An 18552-nucleotide genomic window follows, 5' to 3' on the forward strand; every position below is an offset into this window, starting at 1 on the left:
ATGCTTTATACATTACGTTGTATATTAGCTTCACTACTCCTGCTGAGGCCAAATATGGAATGTAAAGCCTGACAAAGGTCTGGGCCAGGGCAGTATTCTAAAACATGAATTTTGTTTTATTCTAATTTTTATTCTTACTTCAACCAGCTCCCGGCTAACATATACAAAGAAATTTATTTGCTGGTTTCCAATAATCATATACAGATGTTATATACAGTGGTACCTCAGGTTAAGTACTTAATTTGTTCCGTAGGTCTGTACTTAACCTGCAACTGTTCTTAACCTGAAGCACCACTTTAGCTAATGGGGCCTCCTGCTGCCGCGCGCCGCCGGAGCCTGATTTCTGTTCTTATCCTGAAGCAAAGTTCTTAACCTGAAGCACTATTTCTGGGTTAGCGGAGTGTGTAACCTGAAGCGTATGTAACCTGAAGCGTATGTAACCCGAGGTACCATTGTATCTTAGTTACGCTTGGTTCAATATAAATATTACATCTTCAGTAAAAACTTAAAAGAATTGAAGATGGCACCCCTAAGAAGACTGTATTTAATTTAGTGGATGTTTGGTACTTGAAAGTATATTTTAATAAAAAACATTGGTTTTGATCTCAATGTGCTCTTGTGCAAGCGGAAGGCATTTCTGCTTATACAAGGTGACATTTTTCATCAAAAGCTCTTCCTTCTACAGTCTTCTGTGCTGTGTGCCAGCCTATCTTGGAAGATTTCTCATACCCTCACAGGTTTCTTTTCCAAGCCATGGGGGAATGCAGAGGAGAGGTGGAAAAGCCTCGAGTTCTGTTTATTGAAGGAAAGTTATGATCCAAGCCATTCGATGACTAATGGAAAATTGCTTCTTGAAAATGTTCATGGTTTTCTATAGCTCAGCGTTGTGTGGCCCAACTAGCTTGCCTGTTAAAATACGGAATTCACTGCCAGAGGATATAGTAATGCCCCCAACTTGGAGGGCTTTAAAAAGAGCTTATACTTTCAAGGAGGATGTCTTATCAATTGCCTCTAGGCATTATGACCTTGTACTGCCTCTATTAGCAGCAGCATGCCTCTGAATACCAGGTGTTGGGTCACCAGTGAGCAGAGGGATAATTGTTTGTGGGCTTCCCATAGGTATCTGGTTGGCCACTGGGAGAACAGAACAGTAGACTAGATGGGTCTTTGGGTGGTAATTGTATGGTGGATAGGTTGTTCAGCTCTGCAAAAAAAACAACACAACAACCCAAAAAACTGCTGTGGACTTTGTTGTCTGCATTCCTGTGTTTACTTGAAATTTATGTCATCTGCTATGGTTTTGTTAAATATTTGGCTTTCATTCAGATAAAAGCTCCCATTGGTATGTGAATTCAGGAATACCAGTTTCTGTGGTACACTGTTCCACTGACTTGAACCAAATGGGGTCAGGACTTGCATTCATATTTGGATGTACTAGAACATCTGATGTGTGAGCACTTGAGCTTACAGGTTTCAGAACCAGCCCAAGGGCCAGTAACTACATTGCCACCACATCTCATAGTATGAGCATTTACTAGGTATTTTGATACTAAAGAAACCCTAGCGAAGATTTAAGGAGTGCATTTGGCCCACCCAAGAGGCTTCTGAGTATGTATGGTGTGGTTGCCAGCTATACCGGTTGTGTTACATTGATTCCTGCTTTGGAGAGTCCAATAGTGCTGGCTTAAAATACCAGGTTTCCATAGCTTATGAAAACACACTTTTTAATGTGCTTTCTTTAGGCTTGGTTGCGGTGGGAGAAAAGACACAGAAGAGACATGGACCTTTCAGCGCAGTGAAAGATCTTTCAGGTGAGACGTAAAAATTCAAGGAGAGCGACCATATCTCATGGGTACAGCAATATTAAAAGTCTCAGGTTCAGTCCTTTGCATTTCCAGTTAAAAAGATCAGGTAGCAGGGTCCAGAGGCCCGGGAGAGCTGCTGTCAGGACACCAGGGGTGGGGAACCTTAGGCCCAGGGACCAAAGATGGCCCACCAGTTGTCTCTATCCAGTTCTTGGGACTCTCCCAGCCCATGTCTGCTCTGCAGGCCACACCTCTCAAGTGCTTTGCTTGACTGTGATGATGCCTCTGGCTTACCTGAATTGAGGTTGGAGAGGTTCGTGTGTGGGTGTAGGAACCTGTGATGTTTGCATGACTGGCCTGTGGCCTCCTGTGCAAAGGTCAGAGCCACTTCCAGTGTCTGGCCAAGTCCACCACTGGCATGTGGTTGCTGGAAGGTTATCTATGAAGGAATGTGTGACCTTTGAACCAAAAAGCGTTTCCTACCCACCCCTTAGCAGAGAATATGGCCAGATGGACAAAGCGTTTGACCTGGTATGAATGAGGCAGAATTAGTAATTCTGTTAATTGTGGTATTTCTACATTTCTAAAACAAAACCTGTTGTTATTAAGGCAAACATCCCGTTTCTGCATTGCTGGAAGTCTGTAACAAACGAAGATGGCTGCCTCCCATATTTGCATTGGTGAACGATAATCGACCTGAACACAATAAGCATTTTCTCTTTAAGGTAAGCTAGAATGTTCTTGTAATGGTCAGTTATCTTAGAAATTAATTTTAGCACTTAAAAGTAGATGCTTACAATAGCACGAAAGGAATGTTGATCTATTCTACTCTTCCCATGGCTTCAAACCGCCACAGCAACAAAGTGTCCATCTTGTTTTCTTTTTAACCTCATCTTCTATTATTTGTATACTATTTTGTAACTTTTTATTATATTTTGTACATTGCTTGGGACTTATGTGGAAGATCCTTAATAATAATTTCAAAACTTGCATTTTGAGCCCACAAAGCAAATACTTGCCTTTTTAGAAAGTGCATTTTGCTTTGTTTCCCCGTTTGCAGTTTTTACTCAGGCTGTGATAATGTGAAGTTCTCTGGACAGAGAAGTTAGTGGACTATTTTGAAAGAAGACAGAAAATGTACTCATTTTGTAGGGCTGCAATGCTTGATTGATTTAGATAATTCATTTTAAAAACTTATCTACAAAAAGCGCACCCAAAGTGATGGAAGGTATAAAAATATAATTAAGTACAATCACTTACAAAAAAATGCAGATGGGAAGAGGAATTGCCCCTTTTTCATGCAGCGAAGGCCTAAGATGCTGCCTCACGTCACATGAGAACAAATGGTTGGACCTGGAGGTTCCCTTCTGCTGATGGAAGGAGACCTTCCATTAGATGAAGCGAGTCTTGGTTTCCAATCCAAAGAAATTGCGCTGAGCACATCAGAAGGATTATTTTTTTACCCAAACTAAGGTTTTTATCAAGCAATTATACATTGCAAGTCACATGAACAATTTGAGTCCTATTGCTTAACTTTGTGGACAAGCCTTAGGCTTGGGCTCAGATGTGAGGGATAACTCTTTGACAGCACCTGGGTTTGGAGGTATGCAAGAAACTAAGAGAGGTGTGTGGCCTTAAAATTTTAATCTTCAGTAGGAAGGAGAAATGTGATGCTTAATTCTTATATGCATCCTGTTTTTATTTGTCTTGCAGGTATTGGTCAATGGAATTGAATACAAGCCTAACAGTGTCAGTCCTAATAAGAAGCATGCTAAAGCCATGGCCGCAACTGTGGCTCTGCAGGCATTGGGACTCGTACCAAAGGAGCTCTTGGCTAATGCCACCAGCTTCAGGAGTGCCTCACACAACTAAACAACTGTTTTTATATTGACATCCTAGATATTTTTATTCTACGCAAAGGATATTTCTCTTTTGTGGTTTTGTAAATACATTAGCAGCTCATTGTAAAAACTGTACAGACACCTTCAGGCTTTTCTTTTTGTACATGGAAAATATTTAAATCACATGGTTTTGGTATGTATATTGATGTTAGTGATGCCATCATTTCTTAAATTACTAAAAATCCAAACACATGACTATGGAGTTATCTGTAATTTGTTTTAAAGCTCAACCGATCTTTACCTTCAATATAAAATTTAAAGTTTTACTGTTTTGTACCATGATGCAGTTCCCATAGTTTTTGGTAAACTTTCTGTTAAAGCTGTGTAGTCTTAAGTTTACAATGACAATGACTGGTAGCTCATGCTAGACAAGTGCCAGGCCCTCCTATTTTATCTGCAAAGAGAAAATGGATACGGTTGCTGGATGATGCTAACTACTGCTATTCCCCCTATCCAAATGCCATTGAGTCTAGCAAAATTGTCTAGCTCAGAAAAAAAATTACACTTGTGAGAATGAAGCACATCCAGCAACAGAAATAAGAAATGCAATATAAATTTATCTGCCTGCATGTTTGGTAGAAGAAACATGAAACTGTAATTTGAGTCAAACACAATGCCTGATGTTGATTGTATACATTTGTGGTAACTGAATTTTCAGCTATAACTGGATGGGGATGTAGAATGATGTTGTTGTACTCGGCTTGGTCAATAAAGCAGCACAAGTTCCTTATTTACTGTCTAGTGCAATTTGTCCTGTTTATAGTGAACCAAATGGCTTACCTAATTTGTTTTACCCTGAAGAACAGTCCTGTATAATCTCTGACTTCCACCTTTTAGCTTCAAAGAAAACACACAAGATTCTAGGGTTAAAGTTTAATTAAAAATCTATAAATAACAAGGTTTCAATCGTGGGGAAAAAAGGCAAAGGTTGAGTTCACTATACAACACAGAATAGGCAGTTTTCCATCAACTCTGCTTAGGAAGGCTAATCTAGCCAGTAGGTTTTGCACATTAACATGTATAGTTTGTTATTGGCAGAATGCTATTGTACCCACCCAACATGGCTTAAACATCTCAGGAACACCAATGGCAATTCTTCATTGACCGATATTGCTTGTTTAGGCTTTCCATGTGTAGGCATAATTGTTCATTTCTAGGAGCCTTATGGATGACTTTCCTAATGTTGGAGAAAGAGTAAGCTGTTCTAAAGTGTTAGGATGCAATCCACACTTCTTAAGGTCCTTGCTATGGGGTTCCTGTAAAAATTAAGAAAAGTATTACTAGTACAATTTCTTATTGTTTAACATGCCATTTCACAAGTCTACCAAACACCCTATCCTTTGAGCACCTATGGAACCATTGATTTTAAAAAGTTCACATACCACTTTGTTAAAAAAACAAAGTGGTTTACAAAGAAAATAATTCAATATAATAGTAAAAAGTAACTCTTTAAAACAATCAAAAGATAAAATCAGCAATGAACTAAAAACGTATTAAAAATACACCATCATTTTACATGTGTGGAGTAGGCTTGCCTAAACAAAAATGTTTACAGCAGTGTCAGAATACAGTGAAGGCATCTGCCTAGTGTCAATAGGCAGGGGGTTCCAGAATGCAGGTTGGCACCACACTAAAAGATCAATTTCTTACAAATGCAGAATGGGTATTAAGTGACACCTATAACAGGGCTAGCATGCTTTCTCTTTTCCGTTAATCAGATTATTCCCAATTCAGATGAATGTTAAGTAAAATCTCCTTACCTCTTTTATGCTCTGTTCATTGCTGATGCTTGTGTTGAACACTGCTGTTGGGTCATGTGTATAACACACAGCAGAGTAAGATCCATTCTGAGCAGATTTGAGCAGCATGGACAAGGAATGCATAGAGTGAGGCATGACAGGACCAACAATCTCCAGACTAAATAAATCTTTGTAACGTGATTGGACCTGTGTCCGCACATTTATGCTTCGAGCCTGGGGAAAAATATTAAGCTATATGACACGAAGGTTCAAAAACATTGAAATTAAACCTAACCTTTTTATGCACCCAAAGTTTAACAGTGGGTCAATTCTACATATAGGAAAAATGCAAGGCAGCAATTACAGGGGGGTGGTACTGGAGGAAAGTCAAGAAACTGAAAATATGTGGTCATAAATGAGATACTAAGCATTTAAATGGTTGCAATCTACAAACCAGAAGGAATGTGAACACACCATTGATAGATGTTCAAGAAGTTGGGTGTAAGCATGGTGTCGTCATGCAGATGAATTATGGAAAAAGGAGAATTTACAACTTCAAGCCCTGCCTATTAAAAATTCTAGCAGAATCACAAAATATCCACTAAGATACTGCCCTCTGCCCGCATGCAAAAAGCCCAGCTACTACCTCCAGTATTAAGAACTTAAAGCATTACATAATTTGTGTGCATGAATGTATGATTTACTATAGGGAGTGGCTAGTACAGCTGATTTAGGCTAATGGAGACAAAGCAAATGGTTGCTAAGAGCAAAGTCTGCAGCAACACAAGTTTCTATCTCTAGATTCTAAGAGAAATTCTTAAAAAGTTGGGTCTTGCTGCACCGTATGATACAATACTAAGGCAAATGTCTGGTAGCGGCCTGCAATCATTTCATGTTATACCAATACACGGGAAGGGAGCACGGAATCATAGAGGCAGGCATTTTGAAACACATGGTAAATTATCAGACCAACAATAGTCATGCTAAGTGATAATGATTAGTAACAGATTCCTGGAATTAAATTTGGCAAGTTGGATCCTAACAATCTTCCACAAAGAGGTCTCCTTTCTTTCATAGAAGGCTTTTGATCCAGTGGAGGACCCCACTAAGAGGACTGGGTGAAGCCAATTTTCTCCAATTATCCTGGCATTCCACCCCCCATAAGAGATTTTTCAAAGGGCACAAGAAGCTGCAAGGGGAGGGCAAATCCAAAGAATGAGCTTCCCCATCCTGCCACCAGTGTTCACACAAGCCATTCCCCCCCGCCATAAAGCCAACAATATGTGAAATCATGTTGCAGTAATTTTTACCTTGAGCGTTTGCATCGTTGCCCCTCTAAAGGCAACTGGTGACAGCAGTGTTGGAGGGATGCCAGCCTGAGGGCCTGCAGCAGCCACTAAGCTCTTGCAATTTATCAAGAAGTTTAGCAAAGTGAATGTGTTTGTTCCTTTCACCAGCACAACAGATTCGGGCTTGTGATCCATTTGTACCTCATTTCTCTCCTTACAGCTACAGACCAAATGTCAAGGGAAAGGTATACTCACACACATACAAGGGAAAGGTATACACACACATAACAGCAGATGAATACAAAGTCAATACAAGTTGAAAATCATAACCTTATTTAATTTTTGCATATGATTTACAAGGTAAAGACACATTTCACCCTTGTCTCAGAGGCAAGGAATGTGCTTTAAATACACATTAATACTGTGCTGTTACTATTTAAATTTTAGCTAATAATTCGCCTAGCTACGAAAAAGCTTTGATCTTGTCATGCTTGCAAAGAATCAATCCCCGTCTCCCACTGAAAAAACCTGCTGTGGAAAAAATTATGTGATTTCCTCATACTCACCTTGATGTGCTAGTCATACCACATCAAGGGTATCTGAAACTGCTAGCCAATATGACTCTTGCCTACTTCAGTACAGTGGTGCCCCGCAAGACGAATGCCTCGCAAGATGGAAAACCCGCTAGACGAAAGGGTTTTCCGTTTTGGAGGTGCTTCGCAGAACGAATTTCCTATGGGCTTGCTTCGCAAGACGAAAATGTATTGCAAGTTCCTGCAATTTCCCCCCGCTCCCCACCCCCTTTTTCTAAGGCACTAAGCTGCTAATAGCCTTTTAGCAGCTAATCCACTAATCCCTTAAACCTTTAATAGCCGCTAATAGCGCTAATCCGCTAATGGGGTTGCTTCGCAAGACAAAAAACCGCTAGACGAAGAGACTCGCGGAACGGATTCTTTTCGTCTTGCGAGGCACCACTGTATTCTTAATTCATCTACATGCTGCTTATGTACCAACATGGCTTCTAAGCGAACCCATAATTAAAATGTGCAGCAACATATGGGCATCCTTAATTAAAACATAAAATATTAAGAAGCATAGTTAAAAGTTAACATAAAAACACAAGCTCAGTTCAGGGGAATGTCTGCCTAAACTGGTATGTCTGCAAGAGCTGAAGGGAAGGCAATTCCACAACACCTTCAGGTTAGCACAAGCTGATAGGACGCCAGGAGTGAGTTCCAATTGTGAGTTCCAATTACTGGTCATAGCACTCTTACTGGGCATTGAAGAAAAAGATGGATTTTCAGGTAACCCGAATCAGATTTTTTAGGGCTTTGCATGCAAAACTGTCTCAGTGGCTAATACACAGCCGCTGCAGATCCCTCAGCACTGGCATGTTATGTGCCTGATAAGGAGCAGCAGAAAGGAAGGCCCTTTCCTAACCATCCTTGGCAATCATCCCACTTGCACTGATTATAATCCGTATCAAAATGAGTTTAACTGAACATAGTACATGTTGAAAGCATTTTGTGGTCAATGTACTGTGTTGTCTTCAAGTATCAGGAACAAGCACCAAATGTTCCTGCCTCTCAGTAGTTGAGTGTTGCTTTCTCAGCTGCATATTAGACAGATCTTGCACACAGCTTTAAATCACAACTTTAGGAAGTGTTTCACTTTTGAAAGGATACAGTTTGATAGAAATTGTATCTGGCTTTTTAATCTTGTCTTGTACTCCCATCTCCTCCAACCATGAAAATCCTTCATCGTCATCAACATCACTCATTCCTCGTCCCCTAAGCAAAGAGACACCACTTTAGTAGGTCGCAACATGTGAGCCATCTATCAATACAGAAATCAGTTCGGGAGTAAAAAAAAATATATACACGATTTATCTTGCACCAGAAAGGTAGTTTTTGTGCTAGAAAAATGCAACAAGACAGAGCCAGCTTTTCCAACGAGAAAGACCCCATAACAAGAACTACATACTCTTCATTCTCAGCATCCTTGCCTGTTGTTTCAGAGTCACTAGCAAGTCCTGTTTCTAAGTGGGATTCCAACACATTCGATTTCCTTTTTCTAACTTCTTGAAAAGGTAACAAAAATTCAATACCTGAGAAGGGGTGGAAAAAGCAAATTAATGGTGTAGAGACAATATACAAGAGGGCTTTTGTAAGTCATTTGGCTTAATAACACACTGTTCTCACCTTCATTTCGCATGGCTTCCCTTAAGCCTCTAGTTGTGGGTGAAATTAGCGCAGTGATCACATCACTTCCAGCAAGCCCTGCTGCACGGAACAACACCGTGAACTGGTAAGTGCAAACGTAGAAATAGGGGCAAAGCTTGGCTCTCAGCAGATTATAAAGGGAGGTAAAACTGAGACACCTGCAAGGTAAAGAATCAAGCTGCAGAATGATCAGCCTGCAATTTGGAAACAGCAAAACTGAGGGAAACAAAACACAGAGATAACAAAACTACTCGCACACAGAGAGTAGTTTACAACAGGAAGTTGGTACGTAACCTAAAATGTGCTTCTGGTGTATGGGGAGTGGAAGACAGTTGAAGGACAGACCAATCTAGCTCCTGTCTGTTCCACTAGCCACAGACCAAGGACAGGATGGGGGACTGGATTCCCATCCCACCTTCTGTCATTGAAATTCTACTCAATATTGATCCACAGTATTTTCCAATGTATCATTAGCAGAGTAAAAACTTAAACACGTTGCAGCAGTCCTCCAAAATAGACCTGAGGCATTTCATCTAGCAGAGCTTTACCGCTACTGGAGGAAAATGAACATAATGGTCACAAATCCAATACATTCAGGATTGGCACTGTCCATAAAAAACCTAGTTGCAGCAGACTTAACATAAACTTACAGTAACTTATAGTAAGTCTAAATCTTAACACTAAGCATACAGAACACCACACCAGAAAGAAAAACAGAAAGAGAGAGTGAAACCCAGGCTCCTTCTGGCCTCACTATTATTGTTAGCATGGCCTTGACAGAAAGAGATAACAGAACCAGTTTAAAGCAGCTGTACTCGGCTCCTTCTTTCACACAGAGAAGCTTCCAGAACCCTCCTGAATTAAGTAGAACAGGAAAGATCTCGACACATCAGATCAATACTTTCTGTACCAAGAAATGCAAACTGACACCTTCAAGCATAAAGAAAAAGCAAACCAGCAGACATAGAGTTGAGGGGAAGTTGTTAGTAGCAAAACCAAGCTACTGACATTTTAACTGAAAATCTAAACAGACTGAGAAAAGCAATACTAATGATGAAATGGCAGAATGCTGATTAAGGGAAGCCTGAGATATAAACTTCTGGAAAACAAGGCAAAACACACATCAAAAACAAATCACACAAATGGACAAAATGCCTTTAAAACAAAAATCACCAATCTGAGTAGATAACCAGAGCGTGTACACACATACACACGCAAACACCTTCTCCATGTCAAAAAAGGAAATACTGGCCATGTGAAGGGCAGCAAGTAATGGGCAAAGAACCTTTGGTCCTCCAGAACTTCTTGGACTCCCAACTCCCATGCAAGGAAGATGGGAGTTGAAGTCAAACAATCGCTTGGAGGCCACAAATTTCTGACAGTGGGAAATCAGGATATCCTTATCCACAGTAGTGCTATCTTGAAGACTGACATTGCGGATTAATGCATATTTATTCCACAGAACACGGCTTGTAATGTTTCTTCCTTTCACAACTTGAAGTTGCAAAATAGCACCTGACATTGCACTGCTTTTTAAAGTGGAAAGTTGCTTTACAAAGGAGAGGAAATTTTAGAGTAGGACTGGAGGTGCGAAGATAATGGGATGCTTAACCCTTTCTCTCCTTCAAATTTACACGTCAGCCAAACCAATGTTCTGAACATTATAGAGGGGAAAGCTGCTTGGGAGCAGAGAAAGGGTGGAGAGGAAAACAAACACATCCTCCCTTCTATAAATTTCCCCTCTCCAAATACAGCTTCTTATCTGAAATAGAAGTGTCCAGATTTTTGTAAGCATTTGCATGCAAAGTGCAGTTGGCCCCAGAACCAAAGCTGCTATACTGATTATTGAGAATGAATTCCTTGATTTTGCATTATGACTCAACTCAAATTTTGCAATGTGGTGGTAGTTATGAAAATATCCTGTGAGTATCAGTGCTATTTGACTCTTAGCTGCTTGGCAATGTATTTCCATTCACTTCAACTCACCATTCACTCATGAGAACTTGTTGGAGCCCTTCATCATATGACCAAGGATTATTTTTCCCAGTCATTTTTCTATCTGCTCCAATACGAGGGAACAGCTTTAGCCACGGAAGGAAAGGATGAAGCCAGTATACAAGGCTTTGCTGGAAAGCACATCGGAGTTCTGTGGAGAGCTTTGGTTCCTAAGATAGCAAAGTGTTGAAATTACATTTTTAAAGCTATTCATAAGATGTCTGAAAAATCTTCATTCAATTTACCCTGTAGGCTGAAAGGCCACAAAAGCAGGTACTTTTTTTTCAAGAGAGTATGAGAAGTATTAAATTTATTATGTGGAATTCTAAGGCACCATCTATCTACCCTGATTCAACACAAATTTATGCAGCAACTGCAATCAAACCGCAAATGAGTTACCAGCCCAATTGCCATGAGGGAGAAACATTACTAAAAGTTGATTCACACTTTACATAGAAAGTGCACCTCTGTCTATGTTTAGGAAAGGAGCGGGAAAGAAGTGCATTTTTAAAAACCCTAGTTTTTTTACACTGCAATCAGTAAGAGGCCATCAAGAAATACTATGACTTTTTTAGGGAACAGCAAAGCGATTGTGAGAGCTCTACTACAGATCAATAAATTCATTGCAGTATATAAGATACTCACTGTGTTACAAACTTCTTGTATATTATACTGCAATCATTCCTAATCTTCATTAAGTTTGGTAGTTTGACCAGGCCATTTCTGCCACATCTCTATAACAACTCCAGCCTCAGTGATATATTTTGCATACATTTAAAGGGAGCTATGGTGGCACTGTGGTCTAAACCACAGAGCCTAAGGCTTGCCGATCAAAAGGTTGGTGGTTCAAAACCCCATGACGGGGTGAGCTCCCATTATTCTGTCCCAGCTCCTGCCCACCTAGCAGTTCAAAAGCACATCAAAGTGCAAGTAGATAAATAGGCGGGAAGGTAAACGGCGTTTCTGTGTGCTGCTCTGGTTCGCCAGAAGCGGCTTAGTCATGCTGGCCACATGACCTGGAAGCTGTCTGCGGACAAATGCTGGCTTCCTCGGCCTATTGAGCGAGATGAGCGCGCAACCTCAGAGTCATCCACGACTGGACCTAACATTCAGGCGTACCTTTACCTTTATAGTAAGTAAAGGGCAAAGGACTCTTGGATGGTTAAATCCAGTCAAAGGCGACTATGGGGTGTGGTGCTCATCTTGCTTTACAGGTCGAGGGAGCCGGTGTTTGTCCACAGACAGCTTTCCGGGTCATGTGGTCAGCATGACTAAACCACTACTGGCGCATGGAGGACCATGACGAGTGCCAGATTTATCTACTTGTACTGGTATGCTTTCAAACTGCTAGGTTGGTGGAAGCTGGGACAGAGCAGCAGGAGCTCACTCTGTCAAGCCCAAGAGGCTCAGTGGTTTAGACCACAGCGCCACCCTTTTGCTATAGTACTCTTCGAGGACAGTACCATGCATTTGTGCCAATGAGTACAGTGGTAGGTCCCTTTGCAGCTTATGAACAGGTCTCAAAAGTTCAAAGAGATTCTAAGGGTTAATAAGCTGAATAAGAAGCCTATTTATATGTTTTGGGGGTAGGCACAATCCTGTTATAATGTGAAAAAATACCACCATTTTTATAACCATAACCTATTATCCTAAGTTTTATCTTTATGACACACAAAACGTCAGGTGGTTCAGAATGTTCTTTGCAGGCAGATTATTCCTTTCTGAATAATGTTAGCCTGTCAAGTTACCAATGTCACTGGTAACACTGGAGGACTAGGGAGTCTTATATCACTTGTCTCAGCTTCACAGTGCTACTGAGAAAAAGGATCTATATACGGCAGAAATCCGTCACAGAGCCAAGATCTTTTCATCAATATTGTCCTGCTCAATATACACCATAAAACATTGAGAAGAAGGCAGTTTGAACATGGTAGAAAGACATGATTGGCCATGCAAGTTTTAAAAATATATACTGTGCTGAACATCTCACTGCAGGTGTGAATTGGCACCTTTCTACCTCAATGTCTCTAGTCTATTCTCCTGATCAACGGTTCAACAGAACTAATTACCTGAATACTTTGAGGCAAGTTTATTAATGCTCCTCTACAATGCTGGACGTATCCTAGGGATTCTTCTTGTGCTTTTAAGTGATCTGCCCATGCAAATGATTGGGAAGATGTGAATAGAAGGCGAGTTTTAATACTCCAGTCCGCAGGAAATTCATAACTTGGTGAGGAAGAAACGTCAGTATTGGAAATAGCCAGATATGGGTCCTTGAAAAATATAAACATTGAAAAAAATTACAAGGAAGCAGCTCCTTCATTAAAATGCGATCACTTAAATGTTTAGAAGAAGCACGTCCTTCCTTTGCTAGCATTAAGAACAGCATCTTTTTACATATACACCAATATTAGTGAAGAGTAGAAAAGATTGTTGCTTTTTAAAAAGTGTAATAGGTGTACTCTAGTGCTGCAGAAAAGAGCACACACTATCAGCCCCCGTCAGTTTCTCTGACCATGCCCCAAGCAGCATGAATGACTCAAGTCATCCAGCAAAAACTGCAGCCTTTCCTTTCCACATACACAGTTGCATTTTTTATGTTTGCCTTGCTGTGAATATCAGTAGGGGCCCAATTTCAGCTGCATCCTTATTCACATCACTAGGAATAAATAAGCTGTTCTACGAGTGCAGCTTTCTGCCATGAAGTCATCCCCATTGGAGGAGTGTGATTAGTAGGGGTGCATTCAAAAGGCAACGGGCTTGAGCCCTGTGTGATAAAATAAATCCAATATTCTCATATATAGATACATTTAACAGTTGCAATGATTCTTACATTGATCAATGAGTCAACAGATGCTGCTTCAGAAAACTCTTCTTTCCAGATAGACTCATCGTCTTGCAGACCATTTAAAAACTGGAAAAAAATTCAAAGTTAAGAGAACACCAAAGATTCAATGAACAGTGAATAAAATAATCCACTGCAGTGTTTAGCATAATTTTTTTTTTTAAAAAAATGGTTAAAATTCTGTCACTCTGCAAAGTTCAAGCCTAAATATTCCCTTAAGTATCAATGGGCATACTTTATTAATCTGTATTTACTTATTAATTCTTATACTGCCCTTCATCCAAAGATTACAGTGTGGTTTACTATATAAAAACACAAAATATGTAACATAGTAACAAAAATGAGTAACAGTTGTGGACTGTTTTTCTAACCCAATTAAGAAACCTGTCCTAGGTTAGTAAAATGTCTCTCAACAACATTACATGGTTTGTGTCAACAGACACTTCACACTGTCTTAACCATTCCTTCACCATTTTCCTATATGCGTGGGGTGTTGTTATTATCCCAATCTACTAACATTGGCTGGTGTAGTAAACACATCCCAACTCAATGCATTCCTAGGTCATTATATGCCACAGGTGATTTTGTTTGTTTTGTTTCCAGAAGGAAAACAGTAACCAGTAACTGGCCAAAGTTTGGGGACACTGTATAGGTGACATTTATGGGAGGAGGTGGGGTGCCCTACTGGTCTACTTGCGTGTAAAGTGCACAATGGAATGTGTGCCTGGTAAGTTTCTTGGATGAAAGCTAAAGACTCCACCATTTAACCTCTCACAACCTAGGGTCCTGCTTGATTACTGTTGATCCCGACGTTGCGTCTCCTCCCATGTGCTTTCCCGCATAAATATTATTAGAATAATGTATGCGCCACCTTTTCTTTCAAGAAGTATCACCAAGGCGCTTTTACCAAGTTATCGAATATTTCCCCCAAAAATACCAGAACTGCCCAAAGCGATTCACAGAAACCGCAATGCAAAAATAAAGCAATAATCATAATAATTATATCGTGTCAATATAACATTTCGATAAGCGGTCTTAATACTAATCCGTTTCGAAACGATCCAAATAAATAATGCGCTTTGGCTGCCCTATGATAATCGAAGAGTTTAAATTCGGAGGCGGGGCGTGCACATTAACAAACGCAAAAAAAGGAGGAAAGAGGGAAACGGCGATCTGCAACGCAGCGCTTTCCCGCCCCGAAGGCTCCGAATCCCGTCCGTCGCGACGCCTTACCTGGGCGCGGGAGCAGCTGGGGGCGCCGCCCGCCCTCGGTTTCCGGGCCGGAGAGAGGGCCTGGCCTGTCCCCGGCGGAGGGCGCGGGCTGTTCTCCAGGCTCGAGAAGGGGTTGCGCCTGCGGCTCCCCGGGTAAGGCCGAGGGGACAGAGCCGAGCCGCCCAGCGCGCAAGGGGCGGCGGCGGCGGCGGGCGCGCTGGGAGAGTGGCCGGGCTCCGCGTCGCTTCTCCGCGCCCTTTTCCTCTTCAGGCGCAGCAGCTCGGGGGGCTTCTTGAAGCCGGGGGAGTAGCCGGGGACCACGGAGCACATGGCGGCGGCGGCGGAGGCCGAGAACAAGAAGCGGAGCGGGGTCGGCGTCCGGCTGCAAGATACGAACTTGGCGCGCGGCAGCAGGAGGCTCCGCCTTGAGGGCGGGAAGAAGCGCCTCCTGGTTGCCGCGCGGAGACCGGCCAATCGGGAAACCCGTCGGCCCCGCCGCGGCCGCCTTTCCTGCCCTGGCGAGGGCGCCGTAAGCTGCGCTGCACACACACGCGCGCGCGAGCCGAGAGCTCCACTATTTGGCCCGTGGGCGCAGCTTCCATCGCGCCGCAAGCAAAATCCTGCGCGTTTCCTCTCCGGATTCCTGTCTCTTTACTGTTTTTTTTCCCCTTAAGGAAACGGCTGTGCTGTGTTTTTAGTAGCAGTATTTTAATACAGTAATTTGTTTTGATTCTGTTTAGTTTTTAGTCATTACATGTCATGTTTTAGCTTTTTGTATTTTCTTTGTTTTTAATGTATTCTTATTAAAGATTTTCTTGATTTACAAAGGTATGTGCAATGTCTCTCTCTCGTATTTTTTTACAGGTAACACTTTAAAAAAAACAAAAAAAACAAATCGCTTTCATTTGTTGAGACATTAGGAAGAATAGGGGAAAAGAGGTGGAGGGAGGGAAAGATGAGTGGGGGTAGGGTCGGTGGTGATGTTTCGATTTTACTTAATATATGTGGGGTTTTGTGTCAGCGTTGTTTGTGCAGGTTCTCTGCTGTTCATTTGTGTTCCTTTGGCTTTTTGTATTTTCTCTGTCTTGCTTCGTGTCAGCCGCCTTGAATCCCAGTCTCAGGGAGCAAGGCTGGGTATAGGTAGAATCCATGGGCATAGCCAAGGCCCCCTCCCCAAATCAAGTAAATAAATAAAAATACTTCACTGACCAGTTGCATTGCAGATAGCTTGGTTCTGCCCCTCCCATAAAAATCCAGGCTACGCCCATGATTGAATCATCATTATCATTTTATTATTTGCATCTGACTAGGTGGCCCCAGCCACTCTGGGCGGCTTCCAGCATAAACAAAAACATAATTAAACATTAAAACTTCCCTAGACAGGGCTGCCTTCAGATGTCTTCTAAATGATACTTCCTGCTTTCTTCTTGGTGACTGATGTTTCATGCATACAATACTTAAAGCCTTACATCAGATTTCCTTGAAATTAAAGGCAGTGTTCTCAGCTGATACATCCCCATAAACATGCCTTTATCCCTTCTAAGGCTATATGACTTTTGACCAATGCTGGAAATATGGCTTCAATATTAAGGGAGCTTTTTTCTATGCCCCACCTTCAAGTCTGAAGAAAAATTCCAGTCCACTTAAAAAGTTTGCAATGAAGTGACCTTGGAAATTTTCAAAATAAAAGCTGCTAACCCTTGGCCAAGCATGCCAATGTAACATATATCTTATCTAGTTGGCTTCTTTAAAATATATCTTCAAAGTCAGAAAAGAACTATGAAAAGCAAGAAGCTAGCTGAACATTATATTGAATTCTCGAACTGTGTTTCTGGGTTCTAGTTAACTTAATATTTCCACACACTGAAAGTGTTGAGGAGCATAATATGAAGCTTTTCCATATTACAGTGGTGCCTTGCAAGACGAAAAGAATCCGTTCCATGAGTCTCTTCGTCTAGCGGTTTTTTCGTCTTGCGAAGCAAGCCCATTAGCGGTTTAGCGGCTATTAGCGGCTATTAAAGGCTTAAGGGATTAGCAGATTAGCTGCTAAAAGGCTATTAGCAGCTTAGTGCCTTAGAAAAAGGGGGTGAGGAGCGAACCCCCCCCCAGGAATCGCAAGACATTTTCGTCTTGCGAAGCAAGCCCATAGCAAATTCGTCCTGCGAAGCACCTCCAAAACGGAAAACCCTTTCGTCTAACGGGTTTTCCGTCTTGCGAGGCATTCGTCTTGTGGGGCACCACTGTAGTTGTAGAAATACACAGTTGTGGAGAAAGGCAGAACATTTTTCCTTAGAACAGTTAAGAGAATTTGGCTTGTCAACATTCAACTTCAGTTGTGGGAAGCCACATTCTCTCGAGCAATTAACAGCAATCACTTGATGCTGGGAAATTTTTTACCACACATATCTACTACAATATCAGCTTTCCATAGGGCTTGTGTGGTACAAAGTTTCACACAGTCCTGCTGTTTATGCAGGGGCTGAATTCATTGATTTTAATAGGACTTGCTTCCATAAATCTTCTTGCAATTGCAGCATATCTGAGAATGCAACCATCTTTTATTAGCAGTGAAGGGACAAATTAAACAATATTGAGGAGAAGAACAGAGGACAGTCTTAGATGAGAAGCCAAAGTGTGACCACTATCCCACAGCAGCAGAGCATATCCAACTATGGAGTGGCAGGTGATGGGAATAGCCCTGTTTGCCTTTCCATCCCTCTTTTGTAGACTGGGCTATATGCATGAACTATATATAACACAAGGCTAAATTTATAAAAGGGAAAAAACAGAATAGCTGGCTTTTACTCAGAGTAGACCCACTGAAATTAATGACTGTGACTAAGGTCTATTCTGCCATATGCAATTTGAACATTTAACAATGGTAAATCATAAATTTACATGAGTATAGATTACAAATTACAACACAGAATATACCCAGTAAGTACTTGTGACAGTCACAAAAACAACACTTCATCAAGGAATTGCAATAACAGAGTATGTGCTGTATGAAAGCCTATACTGCATTTTCTCCAAGTGCACATACTGCACTTAGGTTCTTAGTAAATGCAGTATCCTACCCACCGTAGCGCTGTCTTAAAGACAGAAATGTGGATTGTGCAAAACAAATGCCTAACAAATGTACACTTATTCCACAGAACGCTGCTTGTATAAAAAGACCCTTGGCAATGCATGTCATCTATAGGTGCTGATAGATCCTGTGTTTTCTAGGTGGAAAGGCTAAATAAAAAACATAGCAAAGTCACCATAAAAATAAGGTCAGATTGAGAAAGCACATTCAGAATCTTGCCAATGTTACAAGTGTGTTCCAGGGACACCTTTCCACCCCCATTGGGTACAGATGGTCCAAGTAAAACAAAGCGCAGCAAAATGCATAAAACTGAGCAGACAAAAGGAAAGTGTTGTCTGCTAAGCACAGGAGTGACGGGGGGGGGGGGCGGAACAGACGGACGGCGTGTTGGAGGGCCACAAATATGAGTAAACTTTCAATTGCTAACAGAAATACTCTTTTAGACATGGTAATGGG

At 41.4% G+C, this 18552-nt stretch overlaps 2 protein-coding genes across 5 annotated transcripts in view; one reads left to right on the forward strand and one right to left on the reverse strand.

Moving 5' to 3' along the window:
* The window catches only part of SON (SON DNA and RNA binding protein), a 36388-nt gene extending 31952 nt beyond the window's left edge, over nt 1–4436 (forward strand). For all 4 annotated transcript variants that reach the window (XR_014510728.1, XR_014510729.1, XR_014510730.1 and 1 more), the window contains 3 exons: nt 1743–1811; nt 2415–2530; nt 3519–4436. Coding sequence is in view for 1 of the 4 variants with exons in the window: in XM_083438889.1 (XP_083295015.1) it covers nt 1743–1811; nt 2415–2530; nt 3519–3677 (344 nt within the window). In the remaining 3 variants the exon portion in view is untranslated. The remainder of the gene's footprint in view (nt 1–1742; nt 1812–2414; nt 2531–3518) is intronic.
* A 128-nt stretch (nt 4437–4564) lies between these two features.
* On the reverse strand, nt 4565–15477 carry DONSON (DNA replication fork stabilization factor DONSON). Its single transcript, XM_083438903.1, has 10 exons — nt 15030–15477; nt 13785–13865; nt 13021–13224; nt 10943–11121; nt 8936–9114; nt 8718–8841; nt 8420–8524; nt 6756–6954; nt 5467–5679; nt 4565–4962 (listed from the first exon to the last, which is right to left on the reverse strand). The coding sequence occupies exons 1-10, from the start codon at nt 15336–15338 to the stop codon at nt 4825–4827; spliced, it is 1731 nt and encodes a 576-aa protein (XP_083295029.1). The 5' UTR covers nt 15339–15477; the 3' UTR covers nt 4565–4824.
* Nucleotides 15478–18552: the final 3075 nt, after the last annotated feature.

Source organism: Podarcis tiliguerta (genome assembly GCF_965153285.1).
Source record: "Podarcis tiliguerta genome assembly, chromosome: 4".
NCBI lineage: Eukaryota > Metazoa > Chordata > Lepidosauria > Squamata > Lacertidae > Podarcis > Podarcis tiliguerta.